The sequence below is a fragment of the Typopeltis vanoorti genome, chromosome 6, assembly GCF_054136105.1.
Source record: "Typopeltis vanoorti isolate ZY-2024b chromosome 6, IOZ_Tvanoo_1.0, whole genome shotgun sequence".
NCBI classification, from domain to species: domain Eukaryota; kingdom Metazoa; phylum Arthropoda; class Arachnida; order Uropygi; family Thelyphonidae; genus Typopeltis; species Typopeltis vanoorti.
In genome coordinates this window covers 104,056,435-104,082,825 of record NC_143554.1, presented here as the reverse complement: position 1 = coordinate 104,082,825, position 26,391 = coordinate 104,056,435, and the positions used below count along the sequence as shown (strand labels likewise).

The 26,391-nt window shown below is 35.9% G+C and overlaps 1 protein-coding gene across 1 annotated transcript in view; it reads left to right on the top strand.

The window, feature by feature from the left end:
* The window catches only part of btv (dynein cytoplasmic heavy chain beethoven), a 1,245,321-nt gene that overhangs the window by 791,852 nt on the left and 427,078 nt on the right, over window positions 1-26,391 (top strand). The window contains exon 50 of the mRNA XM_090394552.1: window positions 8,854-8,983. Coding sequence (XP_090250678.1) covers window positions 8,854-8,983 — 130 coding nt within the window. The remainder of the gene's footprint in view (window positions 1-8,853; window positions 8,984-26,391) is intronic.

Below are 26,391 nucleotides of genomic sequence, written 5' to 3'. Positions count from 1 at the left end.
GTGTATATATCTATGCTTTAGGGAGTTTTTTTTTAACCTAAATAACACTGTAATTAATTATTTTTCTTTTTTTGGTTGATGTTGACATGTGAGTTCAAGAGTAGGGGAGGTATGGAGTGAGAGGGAAATACTCTTGGACACTGACCATCCAATCTCCTTGCCATTTACTATAATGTGTGTTTCACAATTCCCCCACCCCACCCCACTCCACGTACTACACACACACACACACTGAAGACACCCTTTGGACATGGTTTTGTAGAGTGGGAATCAGCTGATCTGCTACCATATACACTCTAGTGGCTGACATGTGCAGCTGCTTTACTGCTGTACCCTGAAATGAATTGTATTCTGGATCTCCCCAGTAGGTTTAGCATTGAACCATTCTTCCTCATACAGCATGAGAAGGTGAGAAAAGGAAGGAGGCATAAAAGCTAAAACCTCACCCCCCTTGTTCGGAATTCAAGTATGGCATGGAATACATCAGACTTTCAATAAACAAGGTGATAATGTTTTGTTGGATGGTCATCAGTAAGTTATAAATATAAGCTGATTTAAGGGAGAAATATAATTATCAGGTTTCGTTATTCTGCTTATAATTCTATATCTAAAAAGATTAGACTAGATTTGAAGCATTAATTCATTTACACCAGTTTACAAACCTGATGTTATGGTAAGCATCTCATGTCCGTATTTAAATATTCATAATGGGGGGGGGGGAATACATACATACATATATATATATATATATATATGTGGCGATTAGTTTTTACTCGGTTGTTATACATTTCAAAAAATAGATTTAATGACTCCAAGACCGAGATAACATATAAAGATTTTAATGATAAATACTACTAGTTTCGGCATATAGCAGCCTTCTTCAGGTATTTATAAAGGAAAGGAATACTAATAAACATTGAATTATTTAAATAAACAAACTGGAAATTACAGGTACAAATTGCCTCACATAATCGATACATAAAAACGTTGTATTTTTCAAGTTGTTCCATCTGGCGTGCCATTGTTTGTTGCAATTGTGCGTGCAAGTTCACGTGAACGCCAATATTGAATAACTGCAGCATGGCTATCTGGGATGTTATAACTTAAATTATTATTTAAGTGGACCGGGTTCAGTAGGATTTCCCGTGATTCTACGATTTTTCTTTCAAACTCATCTTCACAGCGAAAAATATTTTCTGATCTATTCCAGCATACAGAGTGGCTTTGTTGGTCATCATTAGGATTATTTGAAAAAAGAACATGACTGGATAAAGCAGTTGCATGAGATCTTTTGTATGAGATGTCTCTCTTATGCTCTTCTATGCGTTGTTCAATAGATTTGTTAGTTTGACCAAAGTATGGGATATTGCAATCACACCACAATTTATATACTCCAGGGTACTTAAGGTTGTGATGAGTAGGTTTTGGATGGCTGATTAGAGAGCGGATTTTTGGAAGTGTGGTGAAGAAGGTCCTGATATTATATTTTTTAAGGACTTTAGCTATTTTCTTAGAGACTGTGCTAATGTATGGAATAGAGATGCTACCTTTAAAATTAATAGTCTCTGTTGTGCACTGCTTAGGAGGGTTCAGAAGAAGTTTCTTAATTGTTTTTTCAGAGTATCCATTTTGTTTAAAAATAAGAGTGAGGTGATTCATTTCTTTTTGTAGTTCATCTTGTTCATTTAAGAGAGAACGTGCTCTGTGTCCTAAGGTAGATATAATTCCAAGTTTTTGTGGTGGAAAATGATGAGAAAGATTATGCAGATATCTATTGGTATCTGCATAATGAAAATATAGGACTGAAAATAAACAGGTTAGTTTTCCTCAAACGTTGTAAGTTCCATGCAGTTTTTCCCAATTTCATCTCTTTTAAAGAAAAGATAACAACGGAACGCGCTAAAAGAATCTATCGTAATGCTAAAATGGATCTCCTCAGCGAAAGAATTACAGACACAAAACGTAGTTTAGCTTTTTTGTTCAGCACTAAAAGATGTTTAACTCAAAAACTTGAAGAAATTATGGATAATGTTAACTTACATGATTTTATCATTAACAGTGAAGCACAAGCCTCACGGATACAAAACAAGAATAAATACACCCTTATCAAGAAATTTGATAATCTAATAAGGATACAAAACAGATCTGGTCATAGTGATGCCCGTATTAATCCTGAAAAGGTTGTAGTGAACAAATCTTCTCATATGTTAACGGATGCAGAAACGAATATTCTTAGCAAAGGTCTCAATTTTATTCCCTCACCAAAATTTATCCCTAAAGAATCTCTTCTTACAAAAATAGAAAAAGCATGTTCACTCATTCCTAATCATTTGGCGAAACTTCTTCGTATTGAATCGATTTTCATTATAAATAATGCCAAACCTCCAACAGATAATATTTCAGTGGCTGAAAGAAAAGCCCTAAAAAATCTAAAACAGAACAGTAACATTATTATTTTACCTGCAGATAAAGGCAACTCTACGGTCATCCTCAACTCTGAAGATTACCACAACAAAATGCTTCAATTACTTGAAGATAGTTCAATATATTCAATTCTTCAGGAAGATCCTACAAGAGAATTACAAAACCGTACAAACAACTTGTTAAAGACTGCGAGTGAACTTCCTCATAATATTCGGCTCTCATTACGCTCTCTACATCCTCTTATCCCACGCATCTATGGAGTTCCAAAAATTCATAAAGAAAACATCCCTCTTCGCCCAATTGTGGAAGGAATTGATTCACCTACATATAAACTTTCAAAATATTTAGCAAAGTACCTCAAGTGTTTCTCCAATAAATCTTCATCTTTCATCAAAAACACCACAGATTTTGTTTCTCATATTAAAGATATTCCCATCGATGATAATGATATTCTAGCTAGTTTGGACATTATATCTTTATTTACTAACGTTCCTACGGACGAGGTACTTACATTACTACAGGATAAATTATCCAAAAAAATGTTCACTTTATTAAAACATTGCATTCATTCTGGTTACTTCAGATATAAGGACTCCATTTACCAACAAAAACAAGGCCTGGCAATGGGCAACCCTTTGTCCCCTGTGCTAGCTAACATCTTCCTTGAAGACTTTGAAAAGAAAGCCATATCTTCCTTCTCATTTAAACCAAAAGTTTGGAAAAGATATGTTGATGATATATTCATTATTTGGAATCACGGGCACACAGCTCTCACAGATTTTCTTCGTCATCTAAACATCCAACATCCTAATATAAAATTTACTGCTGATATAGAAAATAATAACTCTTTACCTTTTTTGGATGTTATGCTTACACGATACTCTGAAAGATTAAAAATCTCTATGTACAGAAAACCTACGCATACCAATAGATATCTGCATAATCTTTCTCATCATTTTCCACCACAAAAACTTGGAATTATATCTACCTTAGGACACAGAGCACGTTCTCTCTTAAATGAACAAGATGAACTACAAAAAGAAATGAATCACCTCACTCTTATTTTTAAACAAAATGGATACTCTGAAAAAACAATTAAGAAACTTCTTCTGAACCCTCCTAAGCAGTGCACAACAGAGACTATTAATTTTAAAGGTAGCATCTCTATTCCATACATTAGCACAGTCTCTAAGAAAATAGCTAAAGTCCTTAAAAAATATAATATCAGGACCTTCTTCACCACACTTCCAAAAATCCGCTCTCTAATCAGCCATCCAAAACCTACTCATCACAACCTTAAGTACCCTGGAGTATATAAATTGTGGTGTGATTGCAATATCCCATACTTTGGTCAAACTAACAAATCTATTGAACAACGCATAGAAGAGCATAAGAGAGACATCTCATACAAAAGATCTCATGCAACTGCTTTATCCAGTCATGTTCTTTTTTCAAATAATCCTAATGATGACCAACAAAGCCACTCTGTATGCTGGAATAGATCAGAAAATATTTTTCGCTGTGAAGATGAGTTTGAAAGAAAAATCGTAGAATCACGGGAAATCCTACTGAACCCGGTCCACTTAAATAATAATTTAAGTTATAACATCCCAGATAGCCATGCTGCAGTTATTCAATATTGGCGTTCACGTGAACTTGCACGCACAATTGCAACAAACAATGGCACGCCAGATGGAACAACTTGAAAAATACAACGTTTTTATGTATCGATTATGTGAGGCAATTTGTACCTGTAATTTCCAGTTTGTTTATTTAAATAATTCAATGTTTATTAGTATTCCTTTCCTTTATAAATACCTGAAGAAGGCTGCTATATGCCGAAACTAGTAGTATTTATCATTAAAATCTTTATATGTTATCTCGGTCTTGGAGTCATTAAATCTATTTTTTGAAATATATATATATATATATATATATATACAGATAACCCTCATATAATGGGGATGTTAGGGTCCATAGAAATGCTGCATTATATAAATCGCATTATACGAGACATAGCTTGCATAGAAAAAGAGTAGCTTTAGGTTTTGAAATCGTTTTTTTTTTAAATTATATAAACAACAATGACATATCCAACAAAAACAATATTTTTATTTAATTCAGGTAATTCATGTAAGTTAAGAAAACATAAACTATGACAAATATGTAGTATAAAATTATAAAAATTACAAATTGTACATAAATTTCATTGCACATAATGCATAAATCTTTTAGACACAATAAAATAAAGAACATATTTTAATCGTCATCACCACTTGAAATCTCTTGGACATCATTTGTATAATTCTCATTGCATACTTTGACTGGTTTAGTCATCAAGTCAGTAATATGGGAAATTATGAAAGAATATTTGTTAGCAGCAATGGTAAGTTGTATACCACGAGTGAACAAGAGGACACAATTTGGAGTAAAGTGGATGACAAACAATATTAAACAGGAATTGCATGCGAAAAAGAGGCTGTGGAAGAGATATAAGGAGACAAGAGAAGAGAAGATGCACGAAGAGTATAAGACTCCCCTCGATGAGTGATAGACTTTGTGTTTCTTAGGAAGGACCTCCCACAATGAGTCTTTTGACTCCATGGAGGCCTGAATAGTAATAATAATAAGACTTTTCTTTCCACTATGTTGCAATTTTTTATTAAGTTCATAATATGGCTCTAAACAAATATCCAATTGTCTCGTGAATTTTCCCGAGTGCTCCATTGAGGGATCATTATCTGTAAAATAACTTCCTAACTTTCTTGCCAAGTCCAATCCTTCTACTAATTTCTTTAAATTGAATTCTTTAATGGATTCATCACAATCAGAATCTTCAGCAGAACTTTGCCCCATTTAGTTCGACACCATCTATTGTATTGATTGTACCAGTTCCTCTTCATTTAAATCTGTTTCTCCATCATTTAATTCACTAATTTCATTTTCAACCATATCGCGAAAGCCCTCTCCACCAAAAATGTGTGTAATGTTTATTATCGACATAGCTTGGCATCCACTTGAGGTATGAAGTTTTGTTTCATTATGGCTTCAGGCCATATTTTTTTTCCAGCAAGCATTCAGCATAGAGGGTTGTAATTCCTTAATGGACAGAGAAATCATTTTTAATAATTCAATATTGAAAATTCTTTCCACGCTTGAGGTAGTGTCATGTTTGGATTACATTCCATTTTTTCCAAAATTAATTGAAATGTTCACCGAATATTATTATTATTTATTATTATTATTCCGGGCAACTCCAAGGAGTCGACAGACTCATTGAGGGAGGCCCTAACATCATGTCAAGAACAACTATTCGACATTCACACAAGTATCTATCATACCTTGCTTGAACTTATTCACTGTCGTAGCACCCACAACAGATTCTGGCAGTTTATACCACTCATTCACCACTCTCCAAGTAAAAAACCTAGCTCTAACACGCATCTCAACCATTCTTGCCCAGCTTCTATGCATGGCCCCCTAGTCCTCCCACCACCAGTCCTATTTTCAAAAATATCTTCTGGATTAATCTTATGGAAACCCTTCAGTAATTTGAATGTCTCAATTATATCATCTCTTTTCTGCCTATCGACCAATTTCTGCAACCCACAAATCTTCAACTTATTCTCATAAGGTTCATTCCACAGACCTGCTATCGTCTTGGTCACTTGTCTCTAGATCCTCTCCACTTCCTCCCCCATCACGAAGAAACCCTGGTGCCCATAACTGGTCACAGTAGTCCAGATGGGGTCTTATCAAGGCTCAATACAGAGGAACAACAACTTGTTTGTCTCTGCTTGTTAAAGTATTTTTCAGAAGCCAAGTGATTTGATGAGCTGATTTAACCACTTTTGCAATGTGCCCCCTAAACTTCAATTCCCTGTCCACCAACACTCCCAAATCCCTGGCTTCATCAATCTCCTGGAGTATGGTTCCACCAATGTGATATACTGCTGCTATTCTTTTCATCCCAAAGTGCATAACCTTACACTTTGCCACATTAAATTGACATCTACTTTTCCTAGTCCAGTCCTCCAAACTATCCAAATCATCTTGCAAAATTTTGATATCATGTGCACTCACTATTGCTCTACCCAACTTTGCATCATCAGCAAACAAGTGAACACTTCCTCTCAGATCCTTTCCTATATCATTGATGAACAAATTGAAAACGAGTGGTCCAAGAACAGAGCCCTGCGGCACACCACTAGTCACAAGCCGTCTTTTAGACTCAACTCTCTGATATATATCCATCAATTGCCCTCCTATTCATCTCACCACTATATCTATCCCCATCTGCTCCGGTTTACTGATTAGGGTTCCATTCTATCAAAGGCCTTGACATAGTCCAGTAGAATCACTGTAAAACCCATTACCCTTATCAGCCGTCACTGTGTTATAAAACGTGAGCAAGTTACTGAGGCATGATCTACCCTTCACAAAACCATGTTGTCCCCCATCCAATATCCCATTTTCATCTATCCAATCCTGTATTCTTTTCTTGACTAATTTCTCTAAGACCTTGACAGTGATTCCTGATATGCTAATTGATCGGTAATTTACAACAGCAGTCTTGGAACCACCTTTAAGCAGGAACTATTTTCACCCTCTTTCGACCCCCTCGAGGCTAACCCTGACCCAAGACTCAAATTAAACAAAATGGTCAAGGATACTGACAATTCTTTAGCCACTTCTCGTACAACATGAACTGGTATACCATCCAATCCCACAGATGTATTGACATTGAGTTTATGCAATAGACTACCCACCTCCACTTCATTCGACATGTCCCGTATAATCTACTGGTTCATTCGTTTCTGCAATGTCCCACCTGGATGATATATTCTTGCAAAGTGCTCACTCAGTAACTCAACTATATCAACTGATTCAGTTACCTCCCTACCATCGGCATTCTTTAAAATCATTCTGCCATATACATTTTTCCTTTTACTTGCAACATATCGAAGAAACTGTTTAGGATTCTCTTTAGCCTGCATGGCCAATCTTCTTTCGTAATCATTTTTTGCTTTTCTTATCACACTCGTTACCCTTCTGGCCTGCGCTTTATACCGTTCATGTGCCTGCCAGTCACCTTTCTCCTTAAATTCCTTCCATAGTTGTTTCTTTTTTTGCAGCTCAAGCTTACTGGTGATATTCATCCATTTAATCCCTATTTGATTTATTATTCACACTCTAGGTATACAGTCAGCCATTGCTTCATGCAAACGCTTCTTAACTGCCTCGTTGTACCTCCTTGCAGTTGTACATGCCATGGCACTGAACTAATCAAACTCCTAAGCTTGTCATACTTTCCAGCCCAATAATTCCACATGTACCCTGTCTTAATTGTAAATTCCACACCTTTAGCCACCTCCCAAGTCAAGACCCTATGATCACTCTCACCAAGAGTGATCATAGGGTCTTGATCACCAAGAGTGATCAAGATAACTATGCTGTCGCAGATAGTTATCCCTTAATAACCGCATAAAAGCCAATTCCTTCCTCCCGTGTGTCCTCTCCTCAATCCAATCACTGCGACCATAGTTGAAACCACCCATAATAATTACCCTCCTATTTGCTTGTGCATACTGTCACCTCCATCTTTTCCATCACCTGATCTATAGCAGCACCCAATTATATATTTTGTTCTGCTAGCCACAATCTCACACCAAATGGCCTCAAATGTGCTCTTTTCTCTATCCTGCAATTCAACTTCTATTCTCCTTGGCTGCAGCTCATCAGCTATCATCAACAATATTCCTTCTCCCATTTTATTCTCCCTGCCATTCCTGAATACACTATACCCATCACATTCAATCCCACTAGCTATATCATCTACAGTCAGCCATGATTCACTAATGCCAGTATCCTGTGGTCTGGAAGTGCCAACCATGGCCAAAAACTCTTCCTTCTTGTTCCTAATACTCCTAGCATTAGTGTACATGAATTTAAGACCCCCATTAGCCCCAACCCTACCTTGATGCCTTATATTAACTATCCCATTCTGATTTGTTGTCGTTATTCGCTTGGGCATATTATACTCATTCATACATTCAACTGCCTCCCTAAGGACTGTATATCTACCCCCTCCCCTTAATAAATCTAGTTTTCCTTGTTGAGACTACAAAAGCCCTCTGTGCAGTACCTTATTCAGTGATACAATAAAAATAAATTCGATACTTATAACTACTTGTGCAATATGGGCAGACACAAATTTAATGAAGATAAAATTTGATTTTTAAGTCCTGCAATGAAAAATATGAAATAAAATAAAATAAAGGGTTACTGGAAATTGTAGACCACATTATATCGAAACTGCGTTGAACAAGGGATACCACAATTTGTAGACTGCGTTATCACATTATACAAGGGTTACCTGTATATGCAATGATTCCATGGAATGATATAATAAAATTATCAATATTTTAGAATACCAGCCACCAAAAGACAGAAATGGAAACTCTCAAGTCTCGCATGGAAGAAGAAAACGTTAAACTTTCCAAACGAAAAGTAGAAATTGATCGTGAATTAGCAGATATTGAACCTCTTATTCGAGAAGGTGTGTACATTTGTTAGTTGCATAATTGTTTGTTTCAATTACTGTTGTAAATGAATTGTCTTTTTTTAATTTCAATTGTTGAACCTGTTGAATTGTTTTTTTTTTAAATTCAACAGGTTCTATCATAAGCAAATAGTCATGGATGCTCTCTTTTTATAAAATATGATAAATAATTTCTGCATAATCTGAAGTGCTTGGTCCATCTAAAATATAGTCAACACTTTAAGTGTTACTTCCGATCAAAAAATAAAAATAAAATGTATATTTTTATGTGTGTGTTTACTTAGTTCTTTAAAGTAACCATTTTAATGCTATTGTGTAATTAGGTAGTGAGTTTAAGATAAAGATTTCAGTTTTTGTGAAATTTTGTAGGTATATAAATAAAGTGACAAGTCTATTAATAACAGTATTAGTTTGAAAAACTGAGAAATGTTCTGCATCTGCACCACACCATATAGAATTTATTTTATTTTTATTTTTTAAATAATATTTGTGTTTTTAAATCAAGCTATAAGTGACAGGACTAGTAATAACACTATCAGTTCACACTTATTTTTAGTTCATTTTACATTGACGGATTATTGATAACTGCAATTCAGATGTCATTCACAAATATTCTGCCCTACTTAATTATTGGTCTTCACAAGTGAAGGTGCATACAGATCAAAGGCAGATGACTAGAAAGAGATTTTCATGCCGCCTTTCAGAAATGAGCAGAACTTACCATAGCTTCTGAACCAGTGTCCAGTCCTCACATCCTTGTGGAGCACTTCATTATCAGGTATATACCTGGAGGTAGAATGAACTGGTAATTTGGGATTTATCCAGGAAAATGGTATTCACTTTTGGTTTAAAGTAAAAAGAAAATGATAGTACAACATGATGAAATGCAATGTTAGTGAGTTTTATTTAGTTAAACAAAGCCACAGTGAAAAGTCAATGTAATTTACAATAAAATTAGTAAATTAAAATTAATTTCAAATATTTCATTTTACATCTTCACTATGTCAAAGAATACTAATATTAATTTGAATACAACACTTTATGTTGGAGTGTGAGGTTTTCTATACTGCATTTAGCCAAAGCGCTCTCACACTATACTGGCAACACACCATCACACATAAAAAACTCAGCCCACTTCAAAGCCAGTATAGAAAACCTCACACTCCAACATAATGACATAATGGTCAGTGTTGATGTCTCCTCCTTATTCACGAATGTCCCCCTCAAAGAAACCTTAGAGCTAATCCAAGCTAAATTTCCTCCTGATATCTCAGCCCTATTTCAGCTTACAATGAACTCAGGCTATTTCGTTTGGCAGGAAAAATTCTACAAACAAATAGAGGGGACAGCCATGGGTTCACCACTTTCCCCACCCTTGGCTAACTTCTTTATGGAGACTTTTGAAGAGAAAGCCTTAAACTCAGCCCCACAAAAACCTAACATATGGCTTCGCTACGTTGATGATGTGTTCGCTATTTGGCCACATGGCCCAGATTCACTCCTCTCCTTCCTAACACACTTAAACAACTAACACCCTAGAATCAAGTTCACCCTGGAAAAAGAGGCAAACAATAACCTCCCCTTCCTAGACACACTAGTCACCCGCCAACCTGGTGGAACCTTGGTTTTCTCAGTTTATAGAAAACCCACCCATACAGGTAGATACATTCACCAACAATCCCATCATCCCCCCTCACAACAATATGGAGTTATTAAGACACTATTCAACAGGGCAAAAATAATCCGTTCTAATGATCAAGCCCTAACTACTGAACTAAATCACATCCATGACACTTTCTCAGCCAATGGCTACCCCCCCCCCCCAAAAAAAAAAAAGAATCCAAAAAATACTTAACCCAGTTATCCACAACCCACCACTCCCTCCCCCCCCCCCTCACATAAAAGATTATTCTAGATCCATCACCATTCCTAACATCCGAGGCACCTCGGAAAAAATCAACAAAATCTAAAAAAAACATGACTTGACCACCTGTTACAGACCACATAGAAAATTGGCATCCCTTATCCACTCCACTAAAGACCAACCACTTCTCCTAGACCTACCTGGTGTATACCAGGTCCCTTACAGCTGTAAACTCTCCTACTTTGGCCAAACAGGCAGGACAGCAAATATCAGAATTTCAGAACACAAGGATTACATCCGATTTCACAAGTACAGCCACTCGGGGCTTGCAGACCACGCTCTGGATACTCTCCACAGAATAAGATGGAAGAAAGCCACAGTAATACACCGCAGCAAGTTCAAATATGAAAGACTATTCATGGAATCAGCCTCAGCCCTTAGGAACATGCCAAACCTCAACAAATTTGGATGCATGAGACTGCCTCAAATTTGGAAAACATTTATCAGAAGAACTTCAGCCCAAAGGCCAAGAACTACCAATATAGCCCGCCAGGGGGCACCATCAGGACTTTAGGAAAACGTTAACTTCCTAGCTTCTGTTCTCATTTGCTGTTATGTAGTACTTGTGTGCAAGTGTCATTGTAATAAGTTCCCAAGAAGATGGCAACGTGACGTTTGCTGAAATATCGGAAAGTATATATTAAAGTTTATTTAATTTATATTTCTAGTGTACGCTGCCAATTCCTTAATTATTAGTTATCATGTATAACCAGCGTATAAGCCTCTCAACAAGAATAAGTCTCTGACTGTTGTTTTAGCGATCCCTAACCTTTTTGTGACATCTTCTGAACTGCAATCTCTTTACATTAATAATGGATCCCAGGTACTCAAACTTGCTGACTTCCTCAATTCTTTCTCCATTAAGGTACACTTGTTTCTCAAGAGCTTCTCTGTTTGTTTTTCCTTTGAGAACCATGATCCTTGTCTTGCTAGGATTGAGTTGAAGTCCTCTGTTATTACTGATCTTGTTAACTTTGTCAAGAATTAGTCCTAGTTCTTCCATGTCATTACAAAGGAGTACTGTATCATCAGCATTTCAGATTACTGATCAATCTACCTCCTATCCTAATACCTGTCCTGAGCTCATCCAATGCTTCATGCATGATGTCCTCTGCATATATACTAAACAAGTGAGTTGAAAGTAAACATCCTTGCCTAACTCCTTTTCCAACTTGAAGCCAGTCAGTCAATCCTACACCTGTTCTTACTGTGGCTTCTTGCTCCTTATACAAGTTGGCTATAAACCTGATAGTGCATTGAGGAAAACCCATTCTTTTCATTACTTCCCACAGTTTCACATGCTCAACACAGTCAAAAGCTTTAGAGTAGTCTAAGAAACATATTCCCAGAGGGAGTCTGAATTCTTTATATTTTTCTATAATCTGTCTAAGGCAAAGCATCTGATCTCTGGCGTCCTTACCATTCCGAAAACCTGCTTATTCCTCGGGCATCTCTGCCTCAATCCTATTTAGCATGATCTTTAATAAACTTTTGCTTGCATGAGATATCAAACTAATAGTTCTGTAATTCTTGTATGCCTTCATATCACCTTTCTTATGCAGTGACATGAAAACTGACTTCTTTCAGTCTCTAGTAATCAATCTATGAAACACTCTTATACCTCCATCCCCTGTGGCTTTAATTAACTCTGCTGGGATTTCATCTGCACCTGAGGCCTTATTGCTGTTAAGCTGCTTAACTGCACTTTCAACTTCATGCCTATGTGGAGGAAGTTCCAAATCAAAATTTTCTTGGTGGGAGCACTCCACATTTTCTTTATCCACTCTGCTGTACAGTTACTTACAGAATTATTTCCATCTGTTTTTGATTTCCAACTCTTCTGTTATTAATGATCTATACCTGTCTTTGATGACATTCAATTTAGGCTTAAACTTGTGCTTTAAGTCACGAACTAAATAAAACATCCAAATTAAATTAAAATTTAATAATTAAATGAAATAGCCATTTGGCTTTTCATCCTAAATAAAACATCCTTTTATAATTATGCCTTCTCATCTGGAACCCTATTTCTTCACATTTATTGGTATAGAATTTTTCCTTGTCATGCTTGATGGCTCTTCTGACTTCTCTATGTAATCTCTTGTATTCATAAGTCCCTGTGCTCTTTGTTTTTCCAACCACCTTCTTTTGATTAGTTTCCATGTTGAATTTTTTTTTTGGGGGGGGGGGGGTAAATTTATTATTATTATTATTATTATTATTATTAGACACCTCCAGGGAGTCCAAAGACTCATCTAAGAAGAGTGTGCCAACAGCATCGAACGATTGTGCCCCTTCCAACTACTAACCGTGCTCAAACTTACTTAACTGAGTCATTAGTAGCTAAGGCTCTACCAATCAACTATATAATAAAAATTATTTAATATTATAAAAATTTATAAAGTGACAGATTCATTGGACAAAGAAGATGGATACACAATAATATAATTAGATTTTGCAAAGGCTATTTATAAATTACCACATGATAAGTTGATAAGCAAAATAGAACAGATGGGATTACAGACACGTATAATGCAATGCATTATGGGAAGGGTCATTCTGGGATTACACCTCAATAAAGGTCAAATCTGTTCTGGATAGTGACCCTTCCCACAATGCATGGCATTAGACATGTCTGTAAGGATATGTACTTTGCATTATGGGATGCTAAGGCAAGTGATGTGAAGTCACTTGCCTTATAGTATATCAGTGGCCGCTTGTACATGAACACTGCAGCACCCTCAAGGAAAAAAACGAAAAAATTAAATTTTGTTTGTGTTTATAAATAATAAGAATGCTTACAACATTATATAAATGCAATACAGCATGTTAAAGATTACAGCTTATGTTTCAAAATTTACTGAATAGTTAATAATTGGAATTGTTCGATTAATGTTTTAGATTACGAAACAAATGCACTGCGATCTAATGCAGTGTCAGAATTATCATATTCAATCAGTTTCGCCGAGACCTGCCAATTTGCATTTATCACTGCATGTAACAAGTGAATCTGACACTGCTCATTGAGCAGTGTTGCTACAGATAAATTTTGTGCTTACATGCATTATTTCTGTGAGATACGAAACTTTTATTGTTGGTATGTGTTCATGATGAGGGTGAAATATTTTTGGTAAATCTTATTTTATTCTGTTAAAATAACATATTATTATTTATTTATTATAGATACAAGGCTGAATTATGATGAGTGTCACTATTGGAAATATGAAAAGAATTATATTTTCTTAATTATCATTACACGAAACAAATGCACTGCGATCTAAACGCAGTGTTGGAATGTTGAAACTGACACTGCTCATTGAGCAGTGTCGCTACAGATATATTGTATGCTTGCGTGCATTATTTCTGTCTACAAAATTTTTATTATTGGTGTGTGTTTGTAGTGTTGGTGAAATATTTTTAATGAAGCAATTTTTGTAATATGTAAATTTACTTATTAATAAATTGGTTACTGATTAGGAAAAAAAGTGAATTATTTTTTCTTATTTTGTATATGCAGCATCCCCCACTTAAAATTTTGACCGCCCACCACTGCTCTATATACAAGTTGCCCAGTCATGAAGTTACTTCATGCCCAAACTTTGGTTGCTTACACTTGGATAAAGGATTAAATCAAAAATATAATTTCTTGGCATCTTTAATTTATAGTATAACCAAGTGGAAAATATTTCAACACCATTTTACATAGAACTGGATCAGACACAGACTAGGGTGAGAGACATTATAATATCCACTAAAAGATTCTGCATTGCAATGAGCAGGTTCATATTGTAAGATTTGACACTCCAAAATGGACAAAGTTGATATCTGAATGGTATCCCAGAGATGGAAAGAGAGAAGACCAAAGAAACGGCTGGAACTTGATGGCATAGAAAAGCTCAAGATATGACTGATTGGGGTCTTTGTTTGGCAGTGGACAGAAATTGGCTGATTCAGAAGAGGTAGGTGGTGGAATTGATGATTTAAATAAAATATCATTGTGGCCAAGCAATAATGATTGTTAATTTAATGTTGCAAAATGTATGGTTATGAACTTCAAAATGTAAATATTACATACTGTTTCATACTTTACTGGTATTGATTGCAGGAAACTTTTGAGACTAGGGATTTGAGAGTAATGGTGGGTAGAGAGCCAAAATTCAGAAAGCATATTGCAAAACTTCACCAGAATAGCTCATCGGATTACTTGGAAGTTGAAAAACACACTAAAAGTAAAGATAGAGAGATTATTATCATCTCTTTATTAGGCTATGATTTGGTCACATCTTGAATGTTGTGTGCAGATTTAGTCACATCTTGAATGTTGTGTGCAGATTTAGTCACCTGGGTTTTTTAGGAGAGGCTTGTTTCTGGAGAGGATCTAGAGACAAGTGGCCTAGCTGATAATAGGTCTATGAAATGCTCACTATGTAGATAGATTGAAGTCATATGGATTGCAAAGTTTCATTGTTATGCAGAAAAGAGGCCTCATGATTGGAACTTATAAGTGTCTAAAGGGGTTCTCTATGAGTAATTCTCTTTCAGTAAATTTTCAGTACATGACTGATACAGAAGTAGGGATCACTCATGGAAGACTGTAGTTAGTGAGGGTGTATGGACTAGATTTTTTGCTTAGAGTGTGCTGAATGCATATGGAATGGATTTGCCAGAAGTTGTTGTGAGTGCTCTGACAGTAAATGAGCTTAAGTGGAGGTATGATAAGTATGTATATATATATATATATATTGTGTGTGTGTGTGTGTGTGTGTGTGTGTGTGTGTGTGTGTGTGTGTGTGTGTGTGTGTGTGTGTGTGTGTGTGTGTGTGTGTAAAGGGTATCTCACAATGAGTCTTTTGACTCCATGGAAATACCCATATAATGATATATATACAATAGGAGCTTGTCATCTGGAGAAGGAGGGATTTGAGAAGTTGCAGTAAATTGAAATTTCTTGAGATTCTTAACAGCAGGTTCAGTAATGACTTTTTGTAGGAAATTTATACTCTCTGAATCTCATCTTATTTGGAGTGTGTTAAGAGAAACATGTGATAATTTTTTGAGTAGTATGTGTTTATAACCATTGAGAATTATAGTTCGCTGAGTAGTTTCTATTTCTTCTTGTAGCAGTTATGTTATATAATTCTAATCCTTCATGGGAATTCCAAAGAAGAACAATAAAAATTAGGAAAGATCTATTTACAACAAAGATCTATTTACTACATGCAAAAATCTCTTTCTTAAAAAAAATGATCTGCTAAATTGACTCCCATTCTTGCTGAAATTAAAAAACAGTGTAAAATCAGAGTATTTATCAGCAGTATAAATATATGTTAGTTACAAATAATAATAATAAAATTAAAAAATAGAAAGATTATTAGCTCATAATATTATTAATATCATGCAACTCTGTCTAGAACTCTATAGTCTGAACTATTACAACTTGTAAGTGATACGTCAAAAGTGCTAATCACCAGATCCTTTGGGGAAAAAAAACAAAAACTTAAAGATGCCAAGAAAATATACATTTTTAGTTTAATCCTTTATCCAAATGTAAACATACAAATATTTGGTTATAAATTTAATTTATAACCAACTGGGAAAAAAAAAAAAATCATGGAGTTACTCTTAGATGATAAATGGCTTATCATACAAGCTATTATTAATTTTTTAGTTTTTAAGACAGGATTTAATAATAGATTTTCATTAAATATTTGCATTGCTAGACAGATGTAAAATATTAAACCTAATATTTCATGTCTGTCTGTCTTGTGATGACACTGATAAACTTCATTGCAGTTTTGGACTCTAAAGCATAGAATTGAAAAATGATTTTACTTCTGTGTAATCACAGTACAGCAAGCCTCTACTATATAATGGTTTGCTTTATGATGATTCACTCAAATGACAATTTTGAAATATGACCAATGTCTATTCATATGATGCTGCTGTGAATCAACCAATGCACAGGTTTTTGTGGACTTAATTTATTTACAACATCCTTGCTCTCTGCATCTGTTTTTCAGTGTTTTGTGCATTGTAAGTTGTTTATAACTATTACTTTATTTCATTGTTGATAAGAAAGGTTACTATTGTTTCCAGTGAAAAGAAGAAGACTCATAAACCTATTACTAGATACTAAGCTAAAATGATTAAATTTAGTGATGCAGCATATAAAAGAAAAGTTGTTATACCATTCAGTGTATCTTTGTGAAAAATTATTCAAATTTTTCATTTGTGTAACTGAAGTAAAGAAATGTTTTATTTAAGTTATTAAACCATTACATGCATCATTTGACTCCAGAGTATCCCTGTACTAATGTAGTCATCACCAGAAACCTCACAGCAGGCCAGCTAAGTGATCTCAAAAAAAAAAAATAATAATAAAAACCTGATAATACCACTTCATTAGATCAAGCAACCATAAAAAAATAAAAAAAGAGTTGTTTCCATCAGCATGCCCAAAAAACCCAAATTCTTGTCCAACATTCTCTGTCTGAGAATGTTGGACAAGAATTTGGGGTATTCAAAGGTTTCTCTCTAAAATCAGAGATATAAAACAATCTTTCTGATATCTTGGTAAGCTGCGATGTTACCTTTCTTTTTCACTGCTGTTTCATTTACTTATAGAATAATTTTTTAAATTTTCAGCAAATGTAAATCTGTTCAAGTTTACTGTAAACTTTGGATATTTTACCTGGAAAAATAAAAAGTAAAGCAAGTAGTTCAATTAAAAATCATATTTCTGAATACTAAAGTTATAATCAGTTGATTAAGCCCTATGAATTTGAATTGACATGAGCTGCAGAATCCATTGGTACAACATAGAACTATAGAGAAGAATTTATGAGTATGAATGTTTTATCAAAGATGATGCTGAGTCTCTTTTACAACACCCGCATTTCAACTGCTGTGATGCTCTAATCATTCCCAAATTTGGAAAATTGTAGGTATATTTTATTATTATATCTTTTATTTTCTTGTTTTTTTTAATTATTTTTATTTTTTTCAGATAACAAAATATGCACAGTGACAGTGGAAATCTCCTTTATATGTCATGTTTATGTTAGGTTTAAAACAATAACACTGTTGGGGGAAAAATATTTAAATAATTAAAAAACAATAAATTACACCAGCAATGGTTGGTCGATTGGTAGAGCCTCTGCTACTAATGGCTCACGCAAAAAGTTAAGCAAGCTTGAGCGTGGTTAGTAGTTGGAAGTGTAAAATCGTCCGATGCTGTTGGCACACTCTCCCTCGATGAGTCTTTGGACTCCATGGAGGTGTCAAATAATATTAATAATAATAAAATATACTACAGTTTTCTAAATTTGGAAATGATTAAACTATCACTGCAGTTGAGATGTGGATGTTGTAAAGACTCAGCATGTTCTTTGATTAAACATCCATATTCATAAATTTCTCTAGGTTCCACAAAAGGTTCTTTACTAAGAAAGAATGGGAAAAATATTTTCAACTAATATATTGAGAAAGAAGAAGGTGGTCTGTATTGTAGTTCTAAACAACAGAGGTGGAAATTAATACCAGACATGCTCAAATGTTTTGGGATGCTGCTAATTTCTGCTCCAGGTGAATTATTCATTACAACATCATATTTCAATCTAAAAAAGTGCATAAATTCACATGAAGAGAGAGAGAGAGAGACAGAGATGGCACAAAAAATAAAAAGTCTGTTTGACTATATATTCTTGATAGTGATATCTTCACAGGCCCAGAATACAGAGTATACATTCTGAAATAGGAAGCCATCACTATTTAGTTTTAAGAAAGATAAAAATTAATATCATGTTGGAAAGAAAAATAAAAGTAATAAAAATGTATGAAAGTTGTAAAAAGAAACTAAAATAAACTAAAAAGAAAAAAAAAATATGAAAGACTGAAAACACAAATCAGTTTGAAGACTCATTGGCAAAATCTGAAGATGATGTTGATTAATTATTTGATCACAGAGGCATGTGATCACCTCACACAGTCAGTGACATTCTATAGGTTCCAGGTTCTTGTATCCCTCCTGCGAATTAAATAAATAAATAAATAAAAATGTAATTGTGGTGAAATTGATTGCAAAGGTAGAACTTCTGAACTTCATGATGGACCGAGGGATTTAAAAGAGGCAATTATGGAAAAGAAGAAATCAAATTGAAACTTCCTCTCATATATGTCATCAGATGTCCTTAACTCAAAAAGATAATTGCAATGCTGAAATGAACTTTAAATGTAAAGATAAGGATGTAATTTTGCCTCTTTACAATGCCTTTATAAAAGATAACTTGGATTATTGTGCCTAAGTCTAGTCTGCTGGTTTCCATTGTGATTCTCATACAGTGGAGAAAGTGCAAAGGAGCATGTTAAAAATCAGTGGCCTCCTTCGATGATATCAGGATTGTAGAATGCTGATTATGAAGACAGATTTAGAATTTGTAGACTGCAGACACTGGAAAATAGGAGAAAAAAAGGGTGATATAATTGAAGAACTTCTGAAAGGATCATACAGGATTTAAGTTGATGGAATTTTTCATTTTATGGAAAGTGGGAGAAGGACAAGAGGGCATCCTTGGAAGCTGAGAATGATGCTGCTAAGAAGGGTATGAGATCTAGATTTTTCTCTCATAGAATGGTGTGTGATTGCCATTGGATGTTTATTTTCAATCAGTGTGAATGAATTCAAGAACAAGTATGATAGCCAGTATATGTAGCATGTGGCCTCCTTCGATGAGTCCCTGACTCCACAGAGGTCTCTCTTAATAATAATAATACTAATAATTATTTGTAATGTATGTTATATGCTGAGGTCTGATTTCATATGGAATTGTTACTGTTTTTCGATATTTTCTGGAAAAGTAGTGTTTTAGCATGATAGTCTAAGATATTTTATAGTTAGAAGTCAACTATTGGTATATATTGATGGATTGAAATGAGGTGTACTATTTAGGTGCACTACTGAGCTGTTTTTGCCATTAGCCTGTTTTGTAATGTAATGTTTTGTAATTTAGTTTATTCATTAAGTATTGCAAAGTAGAATCAAAATATTCCATATCTCAGAATAGATTCACCTAGGGATTTGTAGATGATTTTTGTAGTATTTTGAGGTAATATGTCTTGTAAGTAGTGCATTTCATCCAATGATATGTTCTGTTTTTGTATATATAGTGAATGTGTGTTCCATTGCATATTATAATTAAAGTGCTGTCCTAAGTATTTGATGTTTGTAACTTCCTGGATTATAGGACAAGGACAAGTTTTAGTTTTTTTTGGACAATGTTGGATATGACATTTCAGTCATATGTATGAGAGACCTATAGAAATCCTAGTGTTTTTAAATATAGTGAGTTCAGATTTATTGCTGTTTATTACAATTGAATTATGCATGAACCAGTCAGTGATTATGTTGAAGACTGGCTGTAAATGTTGTAAGCCTGTTGATGGGGGTCTTTGTGTATGGATATGAGTAGTGCATCATCTTCATACTGTAGATGTAACTATATAGTTGTAGGTTGGATAGACCATTTACAAAAACATTGAAAAGGCATGGTGATAGAATTGTCCTTCGAGTATTGCCATAACTAATCTCAGTTCTGTTACTGTAGGTATGATTTATTTTGTAATGTTGATTCTGTTTTTCAGAAAGTCTTCAAACCAGTTGTGGAGTTTCCTCTTATGCCTACTGGTTCCAGTTTTTTTTAAAGAATTATTATTATTATTATTCAGGCCTGCAGAACTCTTTTATCTATTTTATATACTCATTGTGGGATAACTCTTTAACGAAAAAACCCTTTCCAACTACTAACCGCACTCAAACTTGCTTAACTTTTTGCAAGCCATTAGTAGTAGAGGCTCTACCAATCGACCAACCTTTGCTGGCATTATATGAATTTCTCTGGATTATGTAGATATTTTTTCAGTAAGTATTCTTTCCATGATCTTTTCTATTACTTACAGTGAGTATATAGGCCTGTGATTGTTAATTTCATTGGGTTTTCCTTTTTTTATATAGTGGAGTTATCACTGCTGTTTTAGATCTAGTGGTCTTTTCACACTTCTGAAAAATTAGGTTTACTGATTTCAGAATAACTGGCCGTAAGATGGAGATGTGCATTTTGATGTCCTTGGGCATATCCCCGTCCGTGGGTATTTGATTGAATCTAGGGGATGTTTTAAAGCTGATTTTTGAGATAACCGTATCCAAGTCTTTTTTGTGTTATCTGGAGGGAACCACAAAGAGTTTTATTTTGTGTCTAGTTCTGATGTTTGGTTTTTCAAGATCAGGTATAATTCACCTTAAGTTTGTAATTTGTTCCTTAAAAGTATTATTAAATTTGTCCACTGGTTGCTTATCACTTAAACTTTCTTTGGCAAAGTTCAGGATAATAGTCATTGAGACAGGAGGATGAGGTGGTGGTGTTTTATTGAGTGTTTCATTTATTATTGTCCATGTTCCATTAATTTTTCCTTCATTTAATTTATTAGTGTAATAATTACATTTAATTTGCCATATTTCTGATTGCAGTTTGTTTCTATATTCTGTATATTCGCTTTTAAAGCTCTGATTATATGGATTTCTTTTGAGCTAATGCCATAAACAGCCTTTATTGTATTTGAAGTGGTATATCATCATTTAGCCATGGAGGTGAATCCGTGCTGGTTCTAATCGATCTTTAATTTCCTGGTAGCTTTCTCATATATACAACACATTGATGTGACAAAAGAGTCATACCATTCTTCCAGATTATTGGATTGCATTATATGATGCTATGAGGTTTTCCAAATTTATTAATCAACAATGCAGTTGTCTATTACTTTTTTAAACTGGTTTGACGTGAATAAAGATCTGGAATTTTGCTTTTTCATATAAAAGTTTGTTATCTGACATGAACGTTAATATGACAGGATTGTGCTATATTTTCATGTAGCATTTTCTCTACTATGAGATAAAATGGTTGCTGTTAGGCCAAAATTGGATAGTACACCTAACCCTCTTTTTACGCGATAGATACGTTCCTAAAAATTACGTGTAAATAGAATTCACGTAAAAAGAACTACTGACTCCATAGAAAAAGTGAAGATTGGTTCCAAACCTGAAATATAAGCAAAATAATGAAAAAAACAAACAATAAATTCGTTAGGATCATAAGATTTTTATTTACACTTCATGGAGAACACACATACATATAATGAATTTTAATAACTTTAAAAAAAAAACATATTAATTTCAGTTGTTTGCTAAGGATTCTATAAAAAATTATGTTATTCGTTATCAGTTTCTGACAATAAATGCGAAAGCTTTCATTTTTGTGAGACTGTAATAATGGTATTATCGTCATCGACTTCCGCCTCAACTTGTGGAATTCTTCTTGTCATCTCTTGAACAAAAGTACCACTGGTTGTTTCAGTAGTTTTAGGCATGAACTCAGTTATTAATCGCTGTGTTGATGCTTTAGATAAGTCGCGATATAATTCTCTGTATGAAGACATTAACAATCACGTGAAAACTTCCCAGCATGTTCTTCATTTGGATCATGTCGGGCAAAATAATTGCCTAAATTACTGGCCAGTTTAAGACTTTTAATAATATCAGCAGTAAAAGTAGGATTATCTTGATCATTATCATTAACTTCTTCGCTTTCAGGAATCTCAGAAACAATCTCCACTATTTCATCTTCGCTAAGAGGTTTATCAATTAACAATTCTTCGATATCTGCCGATGTAAGATCATCGAATCCTTCTCTGCCAATTTCACCAATTTCACATGCCAAACTTTTTATATTGGGGAATTCTGCAGTATGATTGAAGGGAACGGGAGCATTCTCTTTAATACGTGCGGGCCAAATAGTTTTCCAGCATGCATTCATAGTTTCTGATCTCAATTCAGATAACGATAATCGAACCTGATCAATACAATCCATAATTGAAAACTTTTTTCCACCCATCCATAACTGACAGTGTTTCATCATCATTTAGCTTGTTCAAAACGTACTGAAATGTTCGTCTGACATAATATGTTTTAAAAGTTGCAATTATACCCTGATCTAGTGGTTGTAGCAATGATGTGGTATTGGGCAGTGTCGTGTCGACTTTTCTTTAAAATACCTTTCTTATCTCTCAATACACTTCTGGCCGTATCTCTGATAAGAGTGAAACTGAGGTCTTGTGAGACAAAGAATTGCAAATGGCAGATGCCAATTTCTTTGTCTCAGCTCTCTTCAAACTTAGAGAAAATTTATTTGTGTGAGCTGCGCCACTCTGAATCCTGGGATATACTGAAAAATATGACCAAGGAGTTAGAAACCAGTCAGCATTCACTCTTCTCAGCTAAAATTTATAACTTGCAATCGTGACCTTAAATTAAGCTGTTTCTCACCTTTGTGTGTTTCGTTGTACCTTATGAACAAGTGCAGTAGTTCTAGATACAGGCAAGACAAAATTCATAATAAAACAAAACAATTTAATTACACTGATAAATCATACAATACATTTAGAAAAGCTTAGTCAATCATTCAATTAAAACCTTGCATAAATCATTAAACTCTCGTACACATAGTTAAATAAACACTCTTCAAAATTTCATATCACAGAACACTAAATCTTAAGGTTTAGTCACTTTGTCTCATCTCTCTCTTAATTACACATAAGATTCCATTCAAGATTTCCCCTTAACAGTCCTATTCAATTAACACATTTATCTCTTTCCTAAACCTGAGCAAAACTTAATTAATTTTCTTTCAAACACATCTTACGAGTCATTAACATATTCTCTTTCAAAATAATCAGCTACTGTTCAAGGAATGTCTCTCTCAGCACACAATTCAGATCTTCTCATTTAATTTTCTAAGTAGTAGACATAAAGTTCACCTTACCAGTTTGCAGCATTTTCTCTTTAGGCCACTTCAGATCTTACATCAGACTATTAACTTGAATGGTCGTATTTCTTCACTTCCATAGGACTTTTGCTAGATTTCCCCTTATACTTCGAATGGAATTCTTCAGTCGTTTTCCACCATTTGGATCTGCTGGGCTTTTTGTCTCTGACTGGTAGTTTCTCTTTTTGTCTCTGACTGGTAGTTTCTCTTTGTCATTCGGTCATATCCTCCACTAACAAAGGAAACCCACGTGGAGGCTCCATACCAGTCGGACTTCCATGGCATGGGGTGAAAGTAAAGGGTAAACTCATCATTGGCCTACGAAAATGGCAGGGTCAGAGTGCCCCAGTAGGAAAGAGAAAGAAGGGAAGGGAAGTGACAGTGAGGTTGAGGTGGGGGGGGATGGGAAAGGTGAAAAGGAGAGGAGAGGGAATAGGATGGAAAGGGCGGGTGGGGGGAGTAGGAAAAGGAAGTGTAGGCCTCAGCTCATATTACACATCTTTCTAGCTCCGCACTATCAGATGATATCCTTTCACCCCAGCTGACTTCCTGGCTCACAAGATCGAGAAGACCACGGAGGTAGCCGGTGCCCAGGTGACCTGCCCTTTCAGGGCAGCCCGCCTTGAGTAGGCCTGCGCTGCCTGGGCTTTTCCTCTGAACTAACCCCGTGGGAGACCAGGGAACAAACCTCAGGGGGGATGCAGAGACCAAGGAAATGACTAGAAGTGGAGCTGCTGCTGCAGATGGAGATCTTAAAGCAGCAGCAGGCCGAACCTGATGGTGTCGTGTCTGACATTGCACAGGATTGGAGGTAAACACCACTTGATCTTAAATGTGGTATCACCCAGAGCCTCCCTTTCGAGATGTAAAAACCTCCTTAAGGAACCATGGAACATGTAAAGAACGATCAGAGAGAAATCCAACAGATTGGGAGGATTAGTAGGATTAGAAAATTTCTTTCTTACCTTCCAGATGTGGTATTTGAGCTCATTAATTATAAATACCACTAACTTCTGCTTGTTGTTGGCTGGGAGAGCAAACTGCAGGAAGATGACTTGCTCCTGCAGTAGGAGGGGGATGCAGAGCTCGATGCTTAGCCTCCTCCAGATATAGATGGAAATGGGACACCGGTAGAAGGCGTGCTCCACTGTGTCCAGGCTCCCGCAAAAGTCACAAAAGGGGTTCCGGGTGTTGTGGAACCGCCAGATGTTCATGTTGACTGGAAGGTGTCCATAAGCAATCCTCCATGCCAGGTCCTTTTTCGACGGGTAGCCTTGATGTTTGGAGAGGTGGCCAAAGAGGATCTCGTTGTTGTTGATCCCCAGATCCGGAACATCGGTACAAAGGATGTTGAAGAAATGGTCGTACCATGTATAACTGTTCCGGATTGCGGCGATGTTCACACCCGACGAGCAGAGTTGTTGCATAAGCTGGCAGAGTCTGTTGTAGTCTTCTGGAACAATGTCCGCCTTGGGACCCTGGTGGACTGGGATCCCAAAAAGAGGAAGCTTGAAACCTAAGAAACCACACAGGATAGCTGCAGGGATGTGTAGTCTGCAGTACCCTGTTTAGATGGAAAGCGGCATTACTTAGGTATCTGATGTTAAAGGAGAGGAGTAATGTAATGGTGGTAATAATGGTTCACTCTTGCCGGAAGTTGACGTATCGCCTGTTATAGAAAGCAGCCGATTGCCTGTCTTCCGAGCAGAGGTGGAAACGGATCTTATTGTTCTTTTCTTCCACCTGCTTTTGTTTCTCCATTTCAATGTCGAGATTAATGTCACGGATGGCGTTGTGACATGGAAAGCCTTGGCGTTGGCTGGCCACGAACCAGCTCCTCTCCTTGTGGAGATCACGGAGCCAAGCTCTTCCAAGGACGGCACGTTCCTGGCCCCATTTTTTCATATTTTCTTTGATGTTAAGTCTAAGCCGTGCCCAGGCGTCCCAGTCCCAGCCAGCAGTGCTCCAGGTAGAGCACAGTTGATTAAGCTTTGTCGAGAACAGGGACAGGATGTCTGGTGGTAACTTCCAGGGACCCGGACCAACATCTACAGCTTCTATCTGAGCACGACTAATTTATGGTCTGAGATGGAATAGTTGACTGGAACGTGCCTTATTGTCTCGGCTCTGGAGACAAGGGATGGTGACAAGTAGAAACGGTTGAGCCGTGTGCCGATGCCTTGGCCTGTCCAAGTAATCCCGACAGTAGGGGTTGTGAGTCTTCCAGATGTCTGTCAATTGGAGGTTCCTAAGGTGGATTTCCAATTCCCTGTAACCAGCGGTACCTGTTTTGGGATTTCCCCTTACTTTGTCGTAGGCCAGGTCCGCCACACAGTTGAAGTCCCCCATCAGGATGACATGATGGGTGCCGTACAAGTAGTTATGAAGAAACTGGAAGAATGCAGGTCTTGATGTTGCATTTGCTGGGGCGTAGATGTTAATGTACCTGGTGGTACAGCCCTGGTACTTCCAGTCGACAGCAAGGATTCTCCCCTCTGTATCCCTCTGGATGTTATGGAAGGCTCTGAGGAGGGGGCTAGCATAAGTACCCTGTAACATCATTTTGGAGCTTCGCACAAGTCACAGTGCTGGGGTACTTATGCTAGCCC